The 19,114-nt window shown below is 35.3% G+C and overlaps 1 protein-coding gene across 4 annotated transcripts in view; it reads left to right on the forward strand.

The window, feature by feature from the left end:
* TENM1 (teneurin transmembrane protein 1) overlaps window positions 1-19,114 on the forward strand; it is an 839,058-nt gene that overhangs the window by 574,994 nt on the left and 244,950 nt on the right. For all 4 annotated transcript variants that reach the window (XM_084789577.1, XM_084789578.1, XM_084789576.1 and 1 more), the window contains 2 exons: window positions 918-1,112; window positions 4,464-4,664. In XM_084789577.1, coding sequence (XP_084645703.1) covers window positions 918-1,112; window positions 4,464-4,664 — 396 coding nt within the window. The remainder of the gene's footprint in view (window positions 1-917; window positions 1,113-4,463; window positions 4,665-19,114) is intronic.

The raw sequence follows: 19,114 nt of genomic DNA on the forward strand, positions 1-19,114 counted from the left end.
ATACTGGAAGGGGCGATGAATCACTAAATGGATATGTGGTTTAGAAAGTAATAAACGGACATTCAAAAGTTATATTTAGTGGTCTTTATTGTTTTATGCACTTGCACATAGTTTAATTCTTGAGAAGCTTGAGATAAGCTTTTAGATAAATTGGGCCATGCTTTCCTCTACAATTGGAGTGATTCTTTTGCAGTTGTTTTCTGTTCATTTTCAATGTAGGCCTAAATTTTTTGGTATGCTAGGTTAATCTCAGGTTTCTTAGGAGAAGAAAAAACCTATTTATTTAGGTTAAATTCCATTTAACAGAGAATTCTAAAACAGTTTCTAGTTTCGCTGTATAACAGATCCTGTGAAATATAGAAGGATTTTATATTTTTTAAAAACATATAAGAAAAACAGAAGATATGGGTACTTTCCTAAAAAAAAGAGAGAGATTTAAAATGAATACACTCAGTTTACAAAACAGAATAGGTATTCTAATAAAAGTCTGTAGAAGAGGATGTCCAATGTTTGTACAGACTTTACAAAAACTTTTTTATATGAATAATGCCCTATTTATTAGTTTTAATGAATGTATTGATTCCAAAAAGTCATATATATGTTTTTAAGGAAATAAAACTATTGAAGACACAAAACTCAACTTAAAATAGTAGCAGTGACAATAATTTGACATTGTGATAGAATTAAAAGCAAGTAGTTATTCTCCACTTAGGAAATCTTCATAATTTATCTTTACCCATGTTCTGTAAGAGATAAATTCTGTCTGTGATCATGATCACAGGTCTATTTAAAAAAAAAAAGAAAGACAAAAATATTACTTTTGCCAGAAAGTATGTACTGGAACCAATGTAGAATTATTCTTGGAAGATTTTTGAAAGGATGATAAAGACACTACAAGTTTCTTTTCCAACCTTTAGATTCATGCCCTGTGCTATGCGGTGGAAATGGGGAGTATGAGAAAGGCCACTGTGTCTGTAGGAATGGCTGGAAGGGACCTGAGTGTGATGTTCCAGAAGAACAGTGCATCGACCCAACCTGCTTTGGCCACGGCACCTGCATCATGGGAGTCTGCATCTGTGTTCCAGGATACAAAGGAGAAATATGTGAGGAAGGTCAGAGCCTATTTTAATATATTGCTTCAGGCTTTTCTCTCACTGGAGTTTTCCATAGAGTCATTCTCTAATACTAGTAGAGAGATACAAGCAGTCATTGCAAACAATAGATGTTCAACATGCCCTTGCTACACAGAGCAAAGGCTTGAGGTCAGGGAAGCTTATGTCCCTTCTGACAGCCTCAGGGAATACATGAGACTGTTTCTATGATACCTGCAAAGCGGTAATGCAAAAGTGATATCTTTTCTCCTATAATTCTGTTTTATAACTTGAAATTTTTCATATTGATTATCTTACTTGTTAATTCATATGTTTTCATTATTACAGACTGCATTGTGCTGCATAATGAAGCATTGCATTTAAAGAATGCAATAGCAATAATGATATAGACACATTTGGAGCCATTTTGCAATTGTTTTAGGGGGGAGTGATTTGTAATTACCACTGTTATTATTGCCTTATATTATTTATTTATTCTTTCATGCCTCATGCTGAAACTTGACCTCCATGCCTTAAAAAAGTCAAGCTTACAACTAATGATTTTCAAAGCAGAGCCTTTATATTAAATTTGCCCCAAAGGAGTCTTTAGACAAAATATTTTTGAAACGGCTATAGTTTTATCATTTAAACAGACATATTGGAAAATAAGTTTACTAGTAATCAGACCATTTTCATGCCACATTCGTCAAATAAGACTGATTTCAGAAATAATATTAAAGCATTACCATGGGAGATGGTCTCATCACAACTGTTGTTCAGGAAAGAGGCTGCTGAAAATGCACTGTAATTGCTTTTTAAAGATCGCTCATTAAGACTATTACACAGCATTCTAAAGGGTTTAATCTCATTCCACTCCATGAAGAACCAAGATTTTAGCTTTCCACCTCCCATTAGTGGCAGTAAAATATGGGTGTAAAAGCTATGTTTGTTCCAGTGAATTCCATTGGGCCTGTATAAGGCACTGGAGTTCTAAAGACAGCTCAGAAATACTTTTTTATAATGATCAAACTATCATAATATGTAAGAATCAGATTCTATATTGACACAGACACAATTAACAATGCGTGAGTGATATCTATGACATCTACAATTTGCCATAACAATCAGGTAACCTAATTCATTAGACTCTTCTGATTTAAATTTCATAAGTAGATGAAAAATAGGTTTAGCTTAAATTAGCCTTTAACTTGGTCTCTAAGAATATACTTAAAAGAGCCAAAAATAACAATGCTCACCATTTTTTAATGGCATAAGGTTTACAAATACAGTAGAAAAATATTTTAACTCCTTCATCACATATGAAGACTTTATAACCTGAATCATGCTATCAACAGGTTTTGTTTATAGACATAGTGTTGTCTTTGTTTTTATTGTCTGACTGGATTGTCCAATTGTCAAAATAAAGGGAGGTTACAGTGAGGATGACTCTTTCTAACTTCTCTTGAATACTAGAACGTCTGGAGACTCTTGGCTCACATCAGCTGGAAGCCAGTGGCAGCAGTTACTTTTACACTGAACACATGGTTTCATAGTTTGCTCTCAATCAACAATATCCTTACAAATACCCCATTTCCTCCACACCTCCCTTCTCCAATTCTATGATTTCATACCTCTAATTTAAATATGAGTTTCATTATGTAGATATCTTTAGAACAAAAACTTCTAGGTCATGGAGAAAGAAACTGGCAACAATTACTCTTCAGAATGAGCTTTATTAGGAGAGAGTCTCCATGGAAACCATAGAGAGCTATGACTGGGCCTTAGATGGCAAAGAGCATCAAGAGAAGATGAAGAGGGATGGCTGGAAGTGAAAGAGTGAGAAACAGAGCTACTAGACGCACCATTCCGGTGGGGGTTGGCACAAAGCAGAGAGCACCTTCGGAGGAATCCTCTGAACAAAAATCTGACTTTTACAGATATCTAGAGTTTAGCAGTAAGTTCTACATCATGGAATTTAGTTGTGTCTACCTGTGTGAGAAGAAGTATGTAGACAGCAGGTCTTAAATAGGACTATAAATTCATATTGCACTGGCAAGAGGAGGAGCTGAGACAATTGCTTCCTCCCCTAACTTGGCCAGGGTCTGCAAGTTCTGACTTTCTGCTGCAAAGGTTATGGCTTAATTTTTTGGAGAAGGGTAGGGAGCTAGACACAACAAATGTAATTTAGATTGATTGAATGTAATAAGTCTATTAAGAAAAGAAGTCACAATAAAATAAATCAAATGGCATTTCATTGACTATTCTTGTTTACTTTGGCATAACTAAATAGAGTCCTTCTAAAAATAGTATATTTTGGACCTTACCCCTTACTTCAAATCATGAATCAAATTAAATATACATTTGGATATTTTATTTAATGGTCAGCTCATTTAGTAAAATATTATTCTAAGGTGCTTGAGATCTTAGGCTAATTATGATAGCAAGAACACCAATTATAACAGTGCTTAAGTTAAAGCTTTAGTGGTAACAAGCCACATCCAAAAGTCAGACTTGCAAATTCATGCAGGTTGCATCAATATATTCCCATTGCCACAAACTTAATTCAAAGCACAATCAACATTAGGACAAAGTATTATAGTCTCATTTGTATAGGAAAACAAAGAAATTAGAAGCCAACCTTCCCATATCACATAGAATAGACCTTGAAAAGAACAAAGCAATTTTCTACAAGGCAAACATTTCTAGACTCAAAGAATTAGAGACAAATAGAAATAGGTTTATTCTAAGATGACAAAAACTATGTCACAGTGTTCTAAAAGAAGGTGGAAGCATAAAGAAACAAATTTTGAAATGCAACTTTAAAATGTTGCATTTTGGTACTTTGAGGAATAAATGTGAGGTTGTAAGAAATTTGTGTTTTAATATTTAAATATAGCAGCAGCCACCTCACCAAATAAATTAAGAAATCCAAATTAAGAACTATATAAAAACTTCTAGACACAGTAAGTAAAACTTTGATTCTAATTTCAGAAAAGATAAAGAGTGACTTATCAAAAAACTCTCAGGCATTTTTGAAAAGCTGAGAAATTCCTACTAAGGGTCCATACAGGTCCACCCACTCATTGTGTGGGGGGTATCACATACTGCTCAGAATTGCATGCAGCATATGTGTGATTTTCTTCTTCCCAATTTAAGTTGCAACCTTTATCATACCCTACCATATTTTTAAGTGTTAATAATCTTCTGATTTAAGCACAGTGTTTGCATGAGTCATTTTATTGCCTAATTAAAGCAACATTAATGATACAATACTAGGGAATCAATGTATTTCAGTTCCATTATCCCACACCTGTTCTTTATAAACCTTCTCTCCCTCCACACATACTATTTTGTTTTGTTTTTGGTATTCAGAGGACTGCTTAGATCCAATGTGTTCCAGCCATGGCATCTGTGTCAAAGGAGAATGTCATTGTTCTACTGGCTGGGGAGGAGTCAACTGTGAAACTCCACTCCCTATATGTCAAGAGCAGTGCTCAGGACATGGAACGTTCCTTCTGGACACTGGAGTTTGCAGCTGTGATCCCAAGTGGACAGGATCTGACTGCTCTACAGGTACATTGGGGTTATCTCCGTCTCTTCTTTCCTCTACTCTCAAGTGTAACTGATTATTTCCTGAAGGCACTACTTCTTAAAATCTGCAGTGTGTAATTGCATTAACCACAGTAAGCTTCCAGGTATTTGCTAGGTCAGTATTTTACTGTTATTTATTTTCATTGTTTCTGCATTATATTTCTTCGTGATAGTTGAGTGTGATTTACCTTTGTTTCTCTTTGTATATTCTACTGTAGTTATTTCAATAGTTTTCAAATTCCCCACAATCTATTCTTTGCAGATTCTTTCAACTATCTCTGCAAACTCAAATAGCATTTTCACTAACCCATCATGTAAAAACATAACAACTGCAATACTCTACCCCATTTAATATATTACCATATTGCCTCCAATTCTCACTTCTATATCAGTTTCTTTCCCCCATTCCTTAACTTAACATCTTTCATAATCCTTTTGTCTACAGATAAGTACCTTATCACATGATTATCACAAACTCTTAAAACTGCCTGCCATCAACTTCTGTTTAGTGAGTGAATTTCTCCCTCTGCTTACATAATCTAGAAGATCTCTTTATCCCAGGTGCATTGAATGTCCACACTTTTCCATGTCTTTTGTCTTTTGTTTTGTTTTTAGTTTTGGTTTTTCAAGATAGGGTTTCTCTGTGTGATAATTAACTTTCAACCTATAAAAAATCCAGACTACCCATCAAGACCAACTACAACTTTAGGCATTTCACTCAACCTTTTCTGACTAGATCAATGTGACTCCTATGAAATTCATCCGATATGCATTGCTAGAGAGCACAGAAGTCATTGTGATGTGGGTGTTTGTACACAGCTTGTATTTTCCTTCTGAATTGCAAGAATTGAAAAGAATAGGTCTTTATATTTTTGTGTCTACAAATTATATTCTTATTAAATGAATAGAGTTAACCAATGCCAGTTCTTGGAAAGCAAATGCCTATGAATTTTGTGGCGGGCATAAAATGACATATGGTGAGCATAAAACTTCAGTGCACAGTGGGATTTTGTTACCAGTGAGTTAGCAAAAGAACTACAGTCTGTGATTCTACATAAGAAAACACAAAGATCCCTCTGTTAAGATAAATAATTCTAACATAACACTTAACTACAGTTATAACTGTACTTCACACTTCACATTGAAATAATATTGGAAATATGACTAAATTTTAAAATTTCAGAAAATAAGAGCTCAGTATGATGATTTATACCCATAACTCAAGCACTTGTGAGGCTGAGGAAGGTGGATCCTAATTTCTAGGCCAGCATTAGCTACACGATGATTTCTAGGCTATGTTGGCTATAAAGTGAGACCCTGTCTCAAACAAAGCAGGAAAAAATGATAAAAGTTAATTTGTCACTAAATGCAATTCTTAAAATTTATTCATTCATAATATATGTTAAAGACCTTAAGATCTATCTGCTGGGCATGATGCTTGGAGCTAGTAGTACAGAGGTGCCCAAAAAGGGTATAATCTTTGCAGAAATGGATATTACAATCTAGTGGGAAAGACACACTTACCAAGTTAAAGAGGAATGACAAAATCAAAGTGACTAGACCTATGGAGATGTATCATGGGAATCAAACGTGATTATTAACTTATTTTCAACATATTACTGAAAACTTTTCATAATTCCACATCATCTATAGTATAATGGGCTGCATCTTCAATTTAAAATAATTCTGATGTTAGCATTTTTATTATAGAACATGCATAATAATGACTTGGTATTGTCTCCTATTATAATATTGTACATATATCAGTTCACTATATTATTGTGAATACTTTAAAGCTGAGGAAACTGAGGCACAGAAACAGGCTATAACTTACCCAAATCACCAATATTACCCATGTTGAGCCAAAACTTTGATCTTGCACAGTCCATGCATTCAATCACATCCATCTAAGAGTCTACTTTACTGGACCATGCCCAGGAGAAGAAGCAATGTTATTTCTCTGAGATGAGTGAAGGCATTGACGAGATGCTCACACTTGAATCTATGCTAGAAAGATGGTGAATGTTTATGAGTGGACAAGAAAAAAACAGGCAAAGGGAAGAACTTTTTAAAGAAAGATACAAATCTAAATGACACATTTGGTGGCTTTCGAGTCATTGGGTTAGTTGCAGCCCAGGAGTGCAAAAGGAGATAAAGCTGTCACCAATGAGAAGAGCACTGGACCAGCACATATAGAATTTTATTTATATATCATGCTCGGGAATTTGCATTTCCTCATGATGCAATAGAACACTGGGTAGTTTGAAAGAAACTACAAAGTACATTTAAATTTTACCACTCTGACAGACACTGAAAAGACCAATTCAAGAAGGATGACATAGGGAAGCAAATGGCAATTGAATGTGGTGACTGATAAAGAGGCAGAGCCTGGTATAACAACTTCAGGTCATTGTGTAAAATGAAGTACCACCAACTGATTAAAACACACACACACACACACACACACACACACACACACACACACACACACACACACACCTGGACCAAAATGCAGGTTTCATGTAGAGGAACCAGACATAGTACTTGATTGTGTGTGTCTATTGGAGATGTTTGCATGATATAAATAGACATGCCAAGCAAGGGGTTGAGATTCAAGGATGAAATTATAAGAGTCCTTTTTGTTATGCACCTCTGCCAACATTCAACATGGGTGGGGAGGATCCTTGTACTGTTGGGAAAGTCATTTTTTCCAGTGGTGTAGCCACTGATAAGATGTTCTTGCTCAAGTACATAATTCTCCAACCCACAATCAAGTAAGAATTATAAATTAACTCAAGAGCCACATACCAAAAGAATATGTGAAAGTAAGACCTGCATTTGTTGAAAAGAGAGGTTCCAGAAGGAGAGGAAAGCTGATGAAAAAGGCAAATAGGTTATAAAAACAACTAAAAGTCATTATATAAATATGCAAAACTTTCAAACAATAAAAATAAAAAGCAAGTCAATACGTGGCTCCTAATATTGGGAATGTAGCTCAGTTGTAATAGCTCTGGATTTGATGCTCAGAAGTGCAAACACATCAACAAGAAAGGACAAAAAGCACTTGTTTGTTTATATACAAGTAGGTAACATGTATTGAGTATAAAGAGTGATTATGTATCTATTATTTGTTTCCTCGGACCTCACATATCCTATACATGTTCTTCCTGGTGCCTCAAAATTAAACTTCCTCCTAATGGATCACTTATCAGTGGCATGAGTTAAAATGTTTCTGTTTCAAATGAATCTATATTAAATACAATATCCAGTTTCTCCTTTCAGTGTTACCAGTTGTATTAGTCACTTTTCTGTTGCTATGATAAAACAACGTGATCAATGGCAATTTAAGAAAGAGACAATTTATTTTAGCTTATTGTTCCAGGGGGATAGGTTTTGGGGAAGAGAGCAGAGTTACACAACATGCTGTAGGTGTGGCAGCAGGAACACCAAGCTGAGAGTTCACATCTTGAATCACAAGCAGAAGGCAGAGAGTACAAACTGGAATGGAAGTATGTGAGATTTTATTCCAAAACCTGATTCCAATGACATACTTCCTTCAGCTGGCTTTACCTCCAAAAGTTTCCCAAACAGCTTTCTACTAAGGACCAGCATTCAAGTGCCCTAAACTATTGGCACACATTTGTTATCCCAACTACCACACCTACATTCTCTAACATGCAATGCCATGTACCAGTCTTGCAGGAAAAGAAAATTACATGAGAGGAAAGACCTGTAACAAGGGGAACTTAAGGAAAAATATATTTTGGCTCATATATTGAGGTTTCAGTCCATCATGGTAGACAAGACGTAATGGCATAAATATGAGATGGGTCAGCAGTCAGGAGAGCTAAAATTTAGCTTACCATCTCCTTTGTATAGTTCAGGATCCCAGCCAGTAATAACATGGTGCTACCCCAAATATACAGGATCAGTCTTCCCTGTTCGGTTAAACCTGTCTAGAAACACCATCATACACGTGCCCAGAAGTATGTTTCCAGGGTAAATCTAAATCCATTCAAGTTGATGATTAAGATTAACCATCACAAAGGTATTTAAGAGAGATCTTTTTGGATAAGATTTGGACAAAACAATTTTAAAAGTATGTCAGTGTGATTTGAAGGAATTTAAAATCAAATGAAAAAGAAATGATGTATGTGGTACAAGTTATGAACACGTGGTGTGTCATGCTATAAACCACAGAGAGAAAAGAAGATTGGCATGAAATTAAGAGCAGTCTGGGCTATGTAGTGAGTTCAAACCAGAGAATACTATACTGTGAGAGCCTGCCTCAAAATAATAGGACTTTAACTATATGAGTTTTAATAGAGACTGAGATATACTAATGGTGATTTTCACATTATTAGCATGCTACATAAATGATAACAATGCTCAAAGAGATAGGTTTCATCTACTACCTACCTATGCTGTGCTGTTTCCTGCACTGCAGTCTTGAATGGTGAGACAGATGCTAAACAATGAATAAGACATACATGGGGCATCTTTTTCAACATGAGGAAGCTGATCAGGAGAGACATTAAGAAACTGGCTCAAGGTCATAATCCTGACAAGTTGCAAACCTATGTGCAGAAATCAGAACTGCACGCTAGATATGGTGTTTTTAATTTTCAGCCATACCCCTACCCAAATAACAGAAGAGTTAGACAGAGAGACTGAGCTCAAATGAATAAATTTACTTATTGAAAAGCAGATAAAGAACATTAAATACCAAGTGTATGAATGGAATATATTTGTCTAGAAAACCTGAACCAAATTCATATTCAGACCCAATAACCAAACCTTACTAGAAACATCTCTTATTCACACAACCACAAGGATGGATAGTTATGATCCTAAATTCAATAGCTTCCCAGGCAAAGGGCTGCCTAATAAACCTACCAAATTGAAAAATAGGAAAAGGAAATGCTTTCCAGATCTCTAGTGTCATGGTAAGAATAGTCCTTCTGTGAGTTTTAAGCTCTATAAAGGTTGTTCCCAAAGAGCATATTTAACCATGGAGATGATCTCACTGTGCAGACTTTAATCGAGTGTTCTCAGTACAGGAAGCAATTTAGCATCTGATTCTGATAATGGATTGTATCATTTCAAAGGTGGATATGCTCTTTGCCATTGATCATCCTTCTCCTCCAAGTACATGAAGCTGCTTAGCTGTTATCATGTTAACTATGCTGCTTTGATATCAAAGAGGCTACAAGATATCATCTGCTTTTATTTTTAGTCTATTTTTTCTACCTACAGTATTGTCTGAAGCCTTAAATTGATACTTGACATAGACTTCTTTAGCCTAATAGTCTCATGACACTTCACAAAGGTTAACTCATTAGTCTTTAAAATACCTCAAGAGGGATATAATAGAAGCTTGTTATATCATGGGTTAGATTTGGATATACCACAGGTCAAATTGTGCTCTCTTAAAACATAACTCCTTGCTGTAAAATCTCAGTAATACATTTAGCCTGTTGTAAGAGTATTGGCCCTGGCCTCTGAGATCAGCATTGTAAAACATGTCTACTATATTTCTTTGGTAAAATCTGACTTCTCCAGGACACAGTCTCTTAGGGGAGCATAAAAGTAGAATATAGAGTTCTGCATCTCCTTTTTCTTAGTGAAATTGATCTGAGCCACTCTGTCTTTACTCACAAATAATAGATGCACATGTCATGGAAGTAAGCATTTATATGAAAAAGGCAACACTTGCCCTTGCTCTGCTACAATTACACGTGTAGGAGGTGTGCCTTAGAAGTAGATTAATCAGCTAGAAATATAGAGTAATAACAATTATGGTGCTTACGATCATACTATTTATTACACAACAGAAACATTTGAAGTGTTATCATCATATGTCTCATCCATAGAGGGTATTAGATACTAAAGATGTCAGAAGATATTGTTAAGAAAATATTTATGTTTAAATCATCCTTTGACATGTGTCCTTATTTCCATTAGAAAGATAGCAGTGTTGATATAGTTGTGGATGTAGGTGTATGTGTATATTAATATCTTCATAACATGATGACTTTGAGTAATACACTTAATTTAGTTGTAGCTCAACTGCCCCATGTATGAAATGGTAGATTAGCCAAAAGGCCCTTGAGGTCCTTTCTAATACTGAACTCTATGATACTTGATCCTGAATATTAGACTATTGACATCGATTATGAATGGTTTGTAGATACAGCCCATTAACTCTCTTAACTCTCATAATGTTGGTGGAGAGTATATTAAGTGAAAATAGTTCTCATTATAAAAACAGTCTTATACTTTGACGTAATAGAACAAGCTTTTAAGCATTTCCATCTGATGGAAACTATGTATATATGTACATATATTTATTTCATTGTAACAATATTTCACTGTTCTTAAGTGTTCTCTAATGGATAGTGACATGCATCTACTAATAAAGCACATAATTAGCAGAGAAAGTCATAAGGGATTCATATACTCACTTTTCCTAAGGAAACTTTCCTTGATTATGCAAGCAACATATTCTTCAAAATATTGTCAGTTTCTTCTTTTATTGAAAATGCCGATGGTATAAAAATTATCATCTGACTATCTCCAGGGCATACAACATATCACTTCCTGCAATCTCCAAGAATTGATTAGACCTTTTAAAGTGAGTCATGCATACACAGAATTTTCCTTCTAATATTATAGTTACAAAATGGCCATAGATACCATTTGACAAAGAAACTTTATTAAAAATGTAATGCACATTCTGTGAGGATGACTTGCAGCCATTCATCATGCTGGTAAAGAGAAAAATGCTTCACATATAAGATAACTAGGATATAAAAGATATCAGTAAAGTAAGCATAAGATAAACCTTAGATTGTAAATAATTTTCTCTCTGCAGTTCTAGACACATCTTGATTTTTAGGAGTACTTATTAATTTCTCAAAAAAGGAAAAATGACTTCACTAATGAGCAGCAGTATTAATATATCATATTTTTTTAAAATATATTTTTTAAAAGAAAATCTCAGTTAAGGCCAAAGAGTTATTGAAGCATGATGAGAAAAATGATGGTGTTTTTAACAGTAAAAAGAAAAAAAGGGCTTTTTGATTAATGCATACCAGTTTACTTATTTTAACTTGATGCTCAAGGTATATCACCTATGCTACAATTCATTTTAATTCATTTTTATACTCAGTAAAACTAAAAGACAGACTTGGAGGTGATTCTGATATTAATAAAAAGTTTTTAAAACCTGCACTTTTGACATAGTGCATTAACTAAAGCAAGGTCAAAACATTAACAATGGATTGTTGAAATAACTGAAGTTCATTGGTGACAATAGAAATGGAAATGAAAAGCATCCTTAAAAGCATCCCAAGCCAAATTAAGTGTGTGAAACTGCGTGTGCAGAAATATCTTTGGGAGGTAGATATGAAATGGAAAAAAATCACACTATTATAATGATTTCTTAGCAACACTTCCTACTCAGACATAGTTTGTCACCCCGAAGCCTCTTTTTTGCTCAAGTGAAAATAGAAACTGTACCCAAATATATTCTTCGATTTAAAAATTTCTCATTTGTACAAAATATCCTATTAAAGCACCCCAATTTTGTACATACATATGGGTGTGTGATTTAAAATACATAAAATGTCTGATATTTTCAAAGAACACTTTTTTCCATTTTGTTCTGAGACAATAAAAAAGCATACCTGTTATGCCACCATTCTCAGGCAGAAATGCAAAAATACAGGGAAACTTTGACAATCTGACAAGTCTAAAGTGAGAGGTAAATTTCTAGAGGCCTCTATAAATCTGAGAAAATACTACTATTTCAGGACATTATAACTTCAAATTTGTTTTGCAACCCAGAGAGTCTTAAAACAATTGTGAAGCAAGGAAAATAGGAAAATAAGGTTAAACATGAGTATGAGAATGGATGCTTACTTATATGGTTAAAATATAATATAAGGCATCTATTCATTGGGACAGACTAGCAGAAACATCAAAAACAAACAATCAGAATTTAATTTTTCACTGCTGGATGGATTCTTCATATACACTCAATTATTCTGAATTTTTGATTTACTATTTGCCATTTGCTTCATTCCGTACCTAACTATATGAAAAGAAAAAAGACCTAGAAAAAGATGTATACAAAAGTGTACCTATTATTGTGTGTAAAAGCCTATGAAGAAAGGGGTCCCTCTACACTCATCTTCATAGTTAATCTTGTAGCCATAGTAGTGTTTTGGTGGAGGAGATAGAAAAGTTTGATAGTGAGATGCCAAGAGAGACAGAAAGAAGGTTGGATTCAACTGGACAAAATCAATAGCAAGAACATGGAGTTAGAGGAGACTACATTATCCCAATCCTGCATGTGAAAATCAGTTGATTAGAAATGAAAATGTGAATCCCATGTGTCCTGGTTTTGCTATCTATTTTTGTGATAAGTGCCATGACCAAAGACATTTAGAGATGAAATGCTCATGAGTCTCCCATCATATTCTACCATGATGGGAAGTCAAGGAGGAACTCAAGACAAGAATCTAAAGACAGAAACTAAAAGAGAGTTCATGGAGGAGTGCTGGTTGCTAGCATGGTTTTATGGCCCAATCAGTGTATATTTTTACACAACCCAAGACTATCTACCCAGGGAGTGTACCATTCCCAGTGGGCTGGACTCTCTTCTATCAATCAATAATTAAGAAAATGCTCCCACAGACTTACTTGCCTATAAGCCAGTTTGATGAAAAAGTTTCTCAATTCACATTCCCTCTTTTTATATGACTATAGTTTGAGTCAAGTTGACAAAAATCTAACCAGTGTACTATGTATGCCCACACCATAAGATAAAATTATTCTATAATTAAAGTATCCTGCATTTACAGGACCATTTTCTTCACTCAATCATATGGCCAAAATTCATGTTATTCAAATGAAGATTGCAGACTAAACTTTGATTACATCAAATAACTGTAGAATGGCTTCAGAGATCTGATTTATGTGCATATTCTTCTGACTCATTGGAAAGAATGACAAGAGGATTTGAACATAGCCGTACATACAATCAACAAAATTAGACTTAGAAGATTGTATTATGTATTTGTGAACAGTCATTATATAACAGGTATGTGAGACCTTACACATTTAGACAACTACCACAAGGAAAAAGAGAGTTAACTAGAAGTGGCATAGGTTTTTTTCAGGGGGTGGGGTGTCTTTTGGTTGTTGTTTTTGGTTTTGGGGAAGTTGAAACCACAAATCTACCCCCAGTAACAAACTGTCTCCAACAAGGAAACGTCTAATAATTTCCAAAGACTTCAACCAACTGAAAACCAAGAATCCAATTTTATGATCTTTTGGGGAACATTATCATTAAAACTCTCACACACATTCCACCCCTATTGTCTTATAGTCACTAATAATGTAAAATATACTTATTCTGATTTTAAAAGTTACCATATTGTTCTACTCTCTCAATACAATTTCAACATCTGAAGGTTCAAGGCAATCTCTTAATTGTAACCCCTTTAAAATCAAAGAGCAATTACATATTTCCAACATATAATGACAAAGAATATATATTACCATTACAAAATGAAGGAAAAGGGACATAGTGAGAAAATACTGGACCAAAAGCAAGACCAAAACCGAGCAGAGCAAACACCAAATCTATCTCAGATGTCAAAAGACTTATATGGCTCTATCATTCACGCGTTGCTGACTCCAACGCACTTCTCTCTTGGACTCGTTATACTTCCTGTTTCAAACTGTCCTTGGCAGATATACTACAACTCTGGCACCTCCAACTTCTTGCAGTCTCAATTATAATCCAGGCTTCAGCTTCACAACTTCACAGAAAGGCTTCTCCAGACCTCTAGGAAGGTACTGCCCTGCCATATTCCTGGACTCAGCAGCTTTCCTTAACCACAAAGGAAGACTCCTCAACCTCTTTACTCCTGTTTCCTTCATGCCTTAAAGCCAGAACCATGTGGCCAGTGATACCAAATTCTGAAGCCTGCTTGAAATGGAACCTGGTCCACTCCTTTAATTACATTTTCTAGGTTTGGTTTGTTGTTGCTCTTTAGAAACAGATAATTTTTTTAATTGGTTGGTTTTGTTTTGTTTTGTTTTTGTTTTTCAAGATAGAGTTTCTCTGTGCAGCCTTGGCTATCCTGGACTCACTTTGTAGACCAGGCTGGCCTCGAACTCACATCGATCTGCCTGCCTCTGCCTTCCAAGTGCTGAGACTAAAGGTGTGCACCACCACACCGGGCAGGAACAGATAATTCTTTAGAACCTTTCTTTCTTCCTGTTGGATGGGCTCTCAGCCCCAGGAGGACCACTCCCTTTTGAGCACAAGGCTTATCTCCAGTGTAAAATTTCCTGGTGGTCCTTTTCTTCTCAAACAATATATTTTTATTTCTTTTTGCCCTGCTTTTGCTTCTTCATTGTAGATCTGCATGAACATTAATAACTACACAACTAAATCAATATTACTAGACTATCATAAAATCTCCTCAGCCAAGGAAGTTATTCCTAAATTCTTCAGTTTGGCCTCTGGTCAACTCTTTATACAAAGGCAAAAGGCAGCCACGTTTATTGTCAAAATATCATAATAGTCTCCAATGCACATGTTAGTAGTGTTCTCCTCTAAAACCTCTTGAGCAGGACCTCCATTATCCAACATTGTTCTCCTAACTACTGTCTTCCAAGTTCCTATGAGGATGGCCTACTAAACACTTCTAATGGCATTCAACCTTCTTTCTAGTACAAAATACCCCCATCCTCCATATTCTCCTAAAAAGTAGCATGGTCAAGCCTGTCACATCAAAACCTCATTCCTGGTACCAACTTCTGTCTTAGCTATTTTCTTACTGCTATGAAGAGACACTACTACCAAGAAAACTTACAAAAGAAAGCATTTAGTTAGAGGTCATGACTCCAAAAAGCTAGAGTCCATAACCATCATTTCAGGAAGCAAAGGCAGCAAGAAGGTTTGATATTGGAACAGTACCAAAGATCTTACATGCTTAGATAAGAAACACTGAGCTAATTGGAAATGGCATGGACTTTTTAAACCTCAAACTCCATCCCCCGGGGCACAATATCTCCATCAAGGTCACATCTCCTAATCCTTCTTAAACAATTCTACCACCTGGGGACCAAGGATTTGAACATATGAGCCTACGGAGGTCATTCTGATTCTAATCACAATAGTGTGACTACTTTTTCTTTTTCAAATTTATTATTGAGAATTTGATATATGTATACAATGAAATATAATCATATCCATATCCGTTTACCTTCCAACTTTTTTCTGGGTCCCCACTGAAACACTTTTCCCACCCAAATTCTTACCTTGTTTTCTGTAATATCCCACTAAATCTAATTAGTTCTGCCAATATGTGCACAGGTATGGAGCCATCCACAATAGCATAGGAATTCTACCAAGGTCATGCCTCAAAAAAAGAGTGAATCTCCTTTTTGCCACATGTTATCACCTCCAAGGGGGAGGCTTGTGACCTCTTCCCTTACCCATGCTGTAAATTTGGTTGCCTTAATCTTGTTCAGGTCTTGTACATAAAACCATGGCTGCTATGAGTTAATGATTGTTATAGCCATGTTATATCCAAAAGACAGCATTTCACAGCACTCTCTTTCACCCTTGGGCACTTACATCTTTCTGCTTCCTTTAATGTGACATTATATGAGACTTGGAGGGGGTGACATATAATTTAGATATTTGATTTGGGACTGAGCAGTCAATAGTCACTTATTCTCTGCTCTTTAACCAATTATGAATCTCTTCATTGACTTCTACTCAGTATAAAAATAATCTTTTTAAAACTAATGTTGAAAGCTTCACATGTCTATGAATATAAACATAAATATTTAGAAGGCAATATGACCACATGACTATTTAGCAGCATAACAATACTGTCCTCTACACTTAAGACACATGCCTCCCTGCCCATGGTCTTTCAGCCCTCTCTATAGTACTAGAAATTATTTCTCTTCTGTGAAGCAAACATAAAATCCAACCAGAAAGCTGTTGGTTACCCCCATAAGAATCATGTAAACTTAGACCCCTGTTCAGATCTAGCCAATGGACAGCTATATTCTCCACGGCTGTGCGGAGAGTGAGGACTGCCTCTGACATGAATTCTGGTACCCCCAACTGTATCATTTCTCCTTGGAGGAGAGGCCTGGAAGCACACAGGAGGGGGGAAACAGGCTATCCAGATAAGACCTGATAGGCTGTAGTCATATGGTGGAGGAGGAGATCCATTTTTGTCAGAGGTCTAGGGGAGGGGTACAGGACAGAAGAGGAAGGGAGGGTGGGAATGGAAAGATACAAGTGTGGGGATAACAATCAGGATGTAATCTGAATAAATTATAATAAAAAAGTAAGAAAGACAAGACAAGATAGAGTCATGCCATTACTACACCAGTGTATATGTCTTGCCTGGAGAGTGGTTATTGTAGCAAACAAAGTTCAGTGTTGGATGACATCACTGATTTCTTTTCTCTCCCTCAGTTCTCATAACACTTTCTGGAACTATGAAAGAGAATAAATAGATGGAAGGTCTCAATCAGTTTAAGATTAATTTCTGTAAGTCCTACATCCAAAGTATGTGGTGTTTCAGCAGTAAGGTAAAGATAGATAGATAGATAAATAGATAGATAGATAGATAGATAGATAGATAGATAGATAGATAGACAGATAGTGATAGGTACAGATAGATGGAGATAGAGATAGATGGAGATATTACATTTATACACCGTGTGTGTGTGTGTGTGTGTGTGTGTGTGTGTGTGTGTGTGTAGCATTTTCTCCATTCCATATGTAAATACTTAATGTTACACAAACTCAGAGTTTCGATAAAAAAACTATTGAACTCTAGGTCAATTAGATTAGCAAATGACCATAAGTATTTTAACAGAGCAAAACTTAGCAAAAAAAAATTGTGGGCAAATTTGCAAACTTATAACCTGCCTTTTTATACTAAATTCAGAATTTAATTTGTTTTCAGCAATTAGCACTTTTATGCTCAAGTTTAAAAATATAACTTCTAAGCTTCTCTTAAATCAAGAAATTATTCTACTAATGTGTAAGTAAACATAGTAGAGTCCAAAAACACTTGAAAAGCTCATTTCATGCTAGCAAAATGGTTCTGATAATGTGTATTAAAAAAAGAATTCTCAGAAGTATTGTTCAAAAGAGTTTTGAAACCACAGCTGTCAAAAATGTTGAGGTTAACAGTAGAGTCAAGAGTAGGCAGTTTCAACAATCAAAGCAATCCTCCCACACTTCTCTGCTAGGTTCATTCAGCTTTTAATTGAATTCTTCATGTCAGGCAATGAAAGTTTAAACACTGTAAATATGATTGCCTACTAACAGTCTTCTTTTGTTCCATTATATTTATTTGATAGGCTTATTGGTATAACCATGGAGTAGTAGCACTACATGGGATTATAAACACTGCCTAGCAGAGCCTTGTAGTTTATAGAAGAGGAAACTGGGTCACCAAAATGTTGAATGACTCTCTTGTGGTCAACTACTTACTGATTGGATAGCTAATATGTGAAACAAGCCTCGTGATTTCTGATTTAAACATTTTATATAAATATCAATCACAGAAGTTTGTTTGAATTCAATAGATAACGTTCCATTTTCATTGTCAATACTTTCACTGAAGCCCTAGAAATCTGGCAGTGAACACACCCAGGGAAGTATCCTCAAAACTTTCTTTTTCCCAGCAAATAGAGTGTTATAAAAATCATCAGAGTTTCAGCATAAAAATATTCAGGCAGAAATAAAGTCAAATCTTGGCTCATTCTCTCAGCTATTGTATGACCTTGGAGAGGTTTCTTGGCTCTCTGAGCCACTTCTGTAGACTGCAAAATGGGGAAATAATTCCCAAGTTCCAGAGTAGTCATAAGGGTTAAATGACACAAGAGCATTACGCACATACTGCTTCTCACACAGAAGATACTAAATTATGATAATAAATGGTTGCTATTATTGTCATTATATTTCAATATTCATTGTAAAGACACATTTCAGAGACAAATCTTTTGTAAGAAGTAGATAAATTAGTAGCTGTCTCAAAGAAATTCATTTTCAGACACTGTAAAGCTGAATTAATTTAAAGGAATATGAAAATTCTTTCTACTCCAAAGTCATTTCATTCCTTTGTCCTTACTCAAATGGTGATGTTTCTTCTGTGTCTTGAACACATAGATGTTTTCCTTGAAAAGGTGGCTAAGAAGTAGTTGTTGCATCTCTTCATTCCCTTTTCTTTGAGCTCTGTCATTCATTTTAAAATACCATTCAAGAAAAATTTATATTCTTTGTGTGTCAGCTAAGATTAGAGTTCAGCAATAGGAATTACCACTCTCAAGGAAAACTAAAAGTGGTTTAAACAAGACAGAAGTATGATTTTTCT

Source organism: Acomys minous (assembly GCF_964271855.1).
Source record: "Acomys minous genome assembly, chromosome: 7".
Classification (NCBI taxonomy): Eukaryota; Metazoa; Chordata; class Mammalia; order Rodentia; family Muridae; genus Acomys; species Acomys minous.